We start from the raw sequence: 6,000 nt of genomic DNA, 5'->3' as shown, positions 1-6,000 counted from the left end.
GCCTTACACAGCACTGCAGGGCAAAGCAGATTTCCTCCTTGACAAAGTCATTTACTTCTCCCAGAGGTGAGGCCAAGTCAGATCGTACCATATGTGATCTAATGCTTTCTGGGAGTGCGAGAAGCAAGCTCTCCTTGTGACAGGTTTACTCACTGTTAAATAAATTGTGCATTATTCCAGTCTAAATATGTCTAGCTTCAGCTTCCCCCTTGGATCTGGTGATACTTTTGTCTGCTAGACTGACGACTTCTCTGTTCTACATCACTAGCAATTTTTAATTCAAGATTGTATGTTTTTATGAGCTCTGCTCTAGTTCTAACACAGGTTAATTCAGGGATGTCCTATGATCGGCGTTATACAGAACATGCTGGGTGATCACAGTGGACCTTTCTGGCTTTATAACCTATGACCGGTGTGTTAAGTCACATTGCTGCTCCTTGGTAGAAGCAATGGGTTTATTATGGCTGGGGTCAGCTTTTCAAGGCAGCCTTCTTTCTGCTGTAAGTGCAGTGATAAACAAGACCAGGCTCCTGCCATAAGGCGGAGATTGTGTGCTATTAAAATACTGACCAGATCAAAACTGCATGATGCATAATAAATACTGGCCTTTCAAAGCACATTTACAAAAAGGAGGGATTTGCTTTGTTTGTTTTTTGAACACACAGGGAAAGTAGGGGTAGGTGTGTTAATACCATTTCCAAACTTGGATCCATAAAGAAATACGGACTTAGGGGCAATCCTTTTGGTCCAAGAGACTTCACCAAGATCACAATGCAAGTCAGCAGCAGAGCTAGGATGCAGTTCTACTATGCTATCCTTTGCTCTATCTCCTGACTGGTACCTTCTGGAAAGTGTTCTCTTGTCCTCACTGGTCTGGTTTTAGTAGTGGTATCATGTGACAGCGGTGGGAATTCCAATCTCCCATGGGAATGTTTGCTGTACCTCTTTGCATACTAATAAGCAAGCCATTCTGCCAACACCCAGCCAAGCAGGGAACGCACTTTTGTCAAGTTACAATGAGCAGAGTTGTATTCCACAGAATGCCTGTGTTTGAAGGCAAGAATTGTGGAAGATTTTCCTCACATGCTTTCAGTCTCCAGCTTCTTTGCTTTTCAGGAGCAAACAGATTTACAAACAAAGCACAGCATTGGATGTTTCCCCAACAACATTTTATTTCCAGAGATTGAACTTCAATTTCAAGTACAATTTTCCATTCCTGTGCCCTTTCCCCAGATAAAGCAAATGCAGGGGGGAAACAATACGTTTCACTACAGTGATCAGTAAAAAATAAATATTCTAAAACTCCTGGACATCAAGACTTCATGTCATATTTTAAAAGAGCTGGTAGATTATTTTCTTCCCAACCAAAGATTTGATCAATAGAGAAGAGTTCTGTCCCCACAGTGTTCAGGTGGGGACGGAGCTAATTCTCTTTAAAATATATTCAGGACTTCAACAACAATAAAAAAACCACACTACAATTACTTCTGTACATTACATTACTATGTACATTTGTGATACATCTGCCAATTGAATGTTCTCTTGTTCAGATTTCAATTGCCAGAACAGAACAGCTTCGCAGCAGTCTCCGGTCCTGCACACCACAGCTACAGATGAGCTACAGTCCATTTCGCCAGGCAGCTTCTTGCTTGGTGCGTTTGCTCGCTCCAACCCGTTAGTGGTGCCAGCAAATGTGCAAACAAAAAATGGGGACATGGAAGTAATGCCAGGTGTAGTCACAGCATCAGATAAGGGGCCATGTTTAAAAAACACTTGGGAAGAGTCAGAGCACTCTGGGAGCGAAGGCTGTGCCTAATGGGAATGCTTCTGTTTGTCTTCCAGTTTTGCGTGTGTTGTGATAAGGTGCCATACGGGTGGATTCCTAGCTACTCCTTGCTCCACGCCAGAGGGAGGGGTACTGAAGGTCTCATAATGGAGCCATTCTTCTTCTGGCTGCAGAGGTTGCATCAATACCAGCCACAGGGCTATGCCTGCGCGTAGGCAGTCCCTGCTCCAGGGTCCATGAGCAACCACAATGCAAGAGAGACTAGGGCTCCAACAAGGCACTTCTGAGCACAGATAGGAAGCCACTGTTTAGCCTGGCTAGTTTTATCCCCTCTAGTCAACAGGACCAAGTTTAGATACTTCTAAGGATGCTGATGCAATCAGAATTAGGGACTCAATGGCTTGAAAACAGTCAAGTGCCCCTCTGCTTGGACCCACTGCAACAGCTGCCACATGCTATTGTGCCTGAATACCACTGGTGAATGCAAGGATTGCTCTACTGGCCCTCCTGGGGCACGCAAGTGACTCATTTGTCATTTCGAGACTCAAACACAGTGTAGCAGAAATATCAAGGTCTGGCACTGTGAAATGCTGAGCACCTTCAGTTCCCAGCGAAGTCAGTTGCATCTCCCAGGAGGCATTCAGGGCCTCGCAGGATCAGGCCTCTAGAAAAGGAGCTTCAAGGTGCAGGACTTGCTTCGGCAGTTCTCATCAGTCTGCTCTTCCAGGGGCACACTTTGAAGGTCAGGCTTATTTTCACAACCCTAGAGAAGGTAGGAGGCAGAATCTAGGTGCTTACATGACCCACTTTCCCCTTTCCCAGACAGCTCAAGTGAGAAAACCTCAACCTTTATGAGAACACGCATTTGTCAAAAAATTAAGGCAGAAGGATCTTACCCCAGTAGTTTGGCTATTTTATTTTCAAATGCACTCTCAGACTGAATCACTAATTAGGAGGACACCAATGTTAAAAACTAGTTAATCCAATGGTTATTTTAATTAATTTTCTTTATCGGAATGATACTCAAATCATAATTTGTCAATTGAGGCCATAACTTGAACTGTAAGGGCCTGATTTGGGTCTCACTCCAGCTTTACCCAGATGTTAGTCTGGCTTCAGTGACGTTACTCCAGATTGACACCACAGCAAAGAGATCAGAATCAGGTATCAAGTGTTTCCAAAAATTTGTTTTACTGTTTTGCAATAGTTTTTGATCTAGCTACGCCTGGACTGACATAGGTGCATATGTATTAGGTCAATTTCCCTGGTCTTTCATCTGAAGTGAAGTTTGGAGCCTCAGACTTGTAACCACAGGTACAGTCCAAGTTATGTCCAGGGAGAGGTTTTCACATTGCCAAGACGACTCACTGTTGGGTAAAGTCCCTTCACCAGCGAAGTTTACACAGTGGGCCAAATTCCTACCTCAGTAGGTTTCAGAGTAACAGCCGTGTTAGTCTGTATTCGCAAAAAGAAAAGGAGGACTTGTGGCACCTTAGAGACTAACCAATTTATTTGAGCATGAGCTTTCGTGGGCTACAGCTCACTTCATCGGAACCTGTACCTCAGTAGGTACAACTCCAGTACAGGCAATAAAGCTGGGCCAAGTTCAGACCTGGTGCAACTCCACAAACTTCAATGTAGTTACACCAGGATCCCAAACATTTAAGAGGTTATTCTTTATCCCTTGGTCTGCTAGACATTTTTCCCTTTTCAGAGGCAGGTGCTTTGTAGTGGGATAGTCATAACTTTCCTTCCTTCAGCACAGGATTCTCTGAAATGATAAGGTCCCACTGCAGTGGGATTTTGGTCTGGTATAGTGTATGTATGGTTTTACGTTTCACTTACAAGATGATCTCACTAGTCTGATTACTTCTATGTGAGCATTAGAGGAGTTGGTGGTTACAATTTATAATATACAGATCTCAAATTTCAATGGGGAGCTGTTCATAATTATCTAAAATAGTAAAATAACCGATCTACACTACTTTTTAGGTATACCTCTGCTTTCTCAGCCTAACTCTGATGAGAAGCCAAGGCCCTTAGAGCAGGATAAAAGCCCTACCAGATACAGTATCTGCAGAGAATATAGGACTAGGTGATTCAATGTAAGCCATGTGCTTATGTTCAGTTAGTCACTGGCTCTTCTAAACATACATTTCCTAGCTGTGTCCTACCGCAGTCTGGGCTGCATTGCACCACCTCTAGAAAGGGGTGGTACGTTTTCATCTTTCGTGCAAATGCAAACACTGTTGCTGAGAAGGACTGAGAGCAATTTCAAATTGTCCTCAGTGATCCATTAAGAAAAAAGCCACTGTTCTGCTCTCCTGTGTATTACAAATATACAAATAAACCTACTCTAACTATTTTCATGCCATTTCATTGGGTTAGGACAGGGGACCCCACCTACAGGCCACCAGAGCATTTCATAAGGCCCACACCCTGCTTCAACACAATATACTAATGGCCAATACATTAGCGTTTTGTCATCATGTTTACATCATTTTAGTTTACACGAGTGTGTAAACAGACAATACTTTACATAGAAACAACCTAGCTAAATACATACGAAACAAGCAGAACTTCAAATATAAATCAATACAGATGCCTTGAAATCTGATTAAAATCTGTCAAATCTGTTTGGCCCACCCAAGGGTCGTGCTTAAGTTCCTGTGGCCCACCCGTATAATAAGGTTGGGCACCACTGGGTCAAGGTGTTAAGCAGCAGTTTTCAAATCAACATCTCAGTGCTTAAGATACCAATCTCTGCTTCTGATACTGATCCCAGCCTTCCTGGGCCTCTTCCAGAGTCACAGCTGAGGTTGGGCCTGTGGGGTCGTTAGAGGAACCCCCATCGTGGGTGTCTACTGCCCTACAACTCTAGAAGAAGCAAATAACTTTATAAATTCATGATTTTAAGCCTAATAAAAATCTGAAAATGAATTTCTCAACTTAAATCCATACAGTATCTTTTTGTAAGGAACATGTGCTCACATCTTCAGCAAACCCTCAAATATCTGGGAGAGTTTAAATGAAGTTTCCCCATTAACAAGCGTTAAACTTCATGTTAGTTATTACATGTGGTGTCAGAGAGCAGGCACGACATGAACACTTTGAAACAGGCAGGGGAACTGCAGGAGCTGTGTTAACACAGATACTTCCTACCACTCCAGTTTGAAAGTGTTATTTGAAGTGACAAGTCGCTGTTACTTTCAAGTATAGATGATTTCAATGATGAAACCTTTAGTAAGGATTAGGCAACTCATGGATGTTAACACAGGATAAGTCTTCATTTAGGTCACAGGTGTTGCCTTTGGCAGGTTATCATGGTGACACATGAAGCTGTCATCTACACAATATCAAGCGTGCAGTTAAACTTTGCTGCTCCACAAGGCGACTGGAAAGAAGATGTAAGTAGTAGACCAAACGAGATAGTAGAGAGAGACTATTGAATAGGAAGAGAACAAAACCATCAGGATACCTGCAACAGGAAAGTAGCACAGAAAAGTAGGTCAGATACAATTGACAAGGTTAAACAAATGTAAATATGCATTTCACACACTTCCCCAAATCCCTGCCTTTCTGTCACTGAAAGATTTTCTAGCAGGTTTGAGCCTAAAAGATTCTTCTGTTCACTGCTGGAAATAAGTCCTTTTAAGAAACACCAGACACAGGTTGTTTAGTATGATCTGGTCTTCTCTTGCACCTTTCACAGCACGTAACTCTGCGGCAAAAGGAGCCATTGCCACCACGTATAATGTACTTCATGATCTTAAAAGAGAAAATATATAATCCATGAAAGTACAAGCTGCCAGAGCTACTCTTCTATACACCAGCAAAAACCTACTGCCTTCAAGGAAGTTGTGTTAAAGACTGCGACAGCAAATAGAGAGAAGGGTACTGCTAGACGCAGATGCAATGCCATTCCCATCGCAGAGTCTCTGCTGTGCAGCATACAGCTACTAGTCAAAGTTCTAACACTTCAACGGTCTCTTGTCACACTGCCTTCCTGCAGCACCATGCACAGTGCAGCTGCCAGCCTGGTGAGTTAGTTTCGTGACCCCACCTTTGTATACACACAGTGCTGTGCTTCTACTGTTTCCATGCCATGCCTAGAAGTCTGACAAAATACTTTTCTGGCTGTTTCATGGCTCCATTTCAGGGTTCTATAAATGAATAAAAACATTAATAAAAAATACAGTTGTCCAGTATGAGCT

At 42.8% G+C, this 6,000-nt stretch overlaps 1 protein-coding gene across 6 annotated transcripts in view; it reads right to left on the bottom strand.

Moving 5' to 3' along the window:
- Positions 1-1,147: 1,147 nt before the first annotated feature.
- TMEM269 (transmembrane protein 269) overlaps positions 1,148-6,000 on the bottom strand; it is a 45,516-nt gene continuing 40,663 nt past the window's right edge. For 5 of the 6 annotated variants that reach the window (XM_084651754.1, XM_084651753.1, XM_084651752.1 and 2 more), the window contains one exon: positions 1,148-5,264. In XM_084651754.1, coding sequence (XP_084507880.1) covers positions 5,155-5,264 — 110 coding nt within the window. In that variant the 3' untranslated portion in view covers positions 1,148-5,154. The other variant, XM_084651755.1, reaches the window with a different exon arrangement.

The sequence above is a fragment of the Lepidochelys olivacea genome (assembly GCF_965140295.1).
Source record: "Lepidochelys olivacea isolate rLepOli2 genome assembly, chromosome: 18".
In the NCBI taxonomy this organism is placed as follows: Eukaryota; Metazoa; Chordata; order Testudines; family Cheloniidae; genus Lepidochelys; species Lepidochelys olivacea.
Note: the sequence above shows the minus strand (reverse complement) of the source record. Positions and strands in the feature narration are given on the sequence as shown.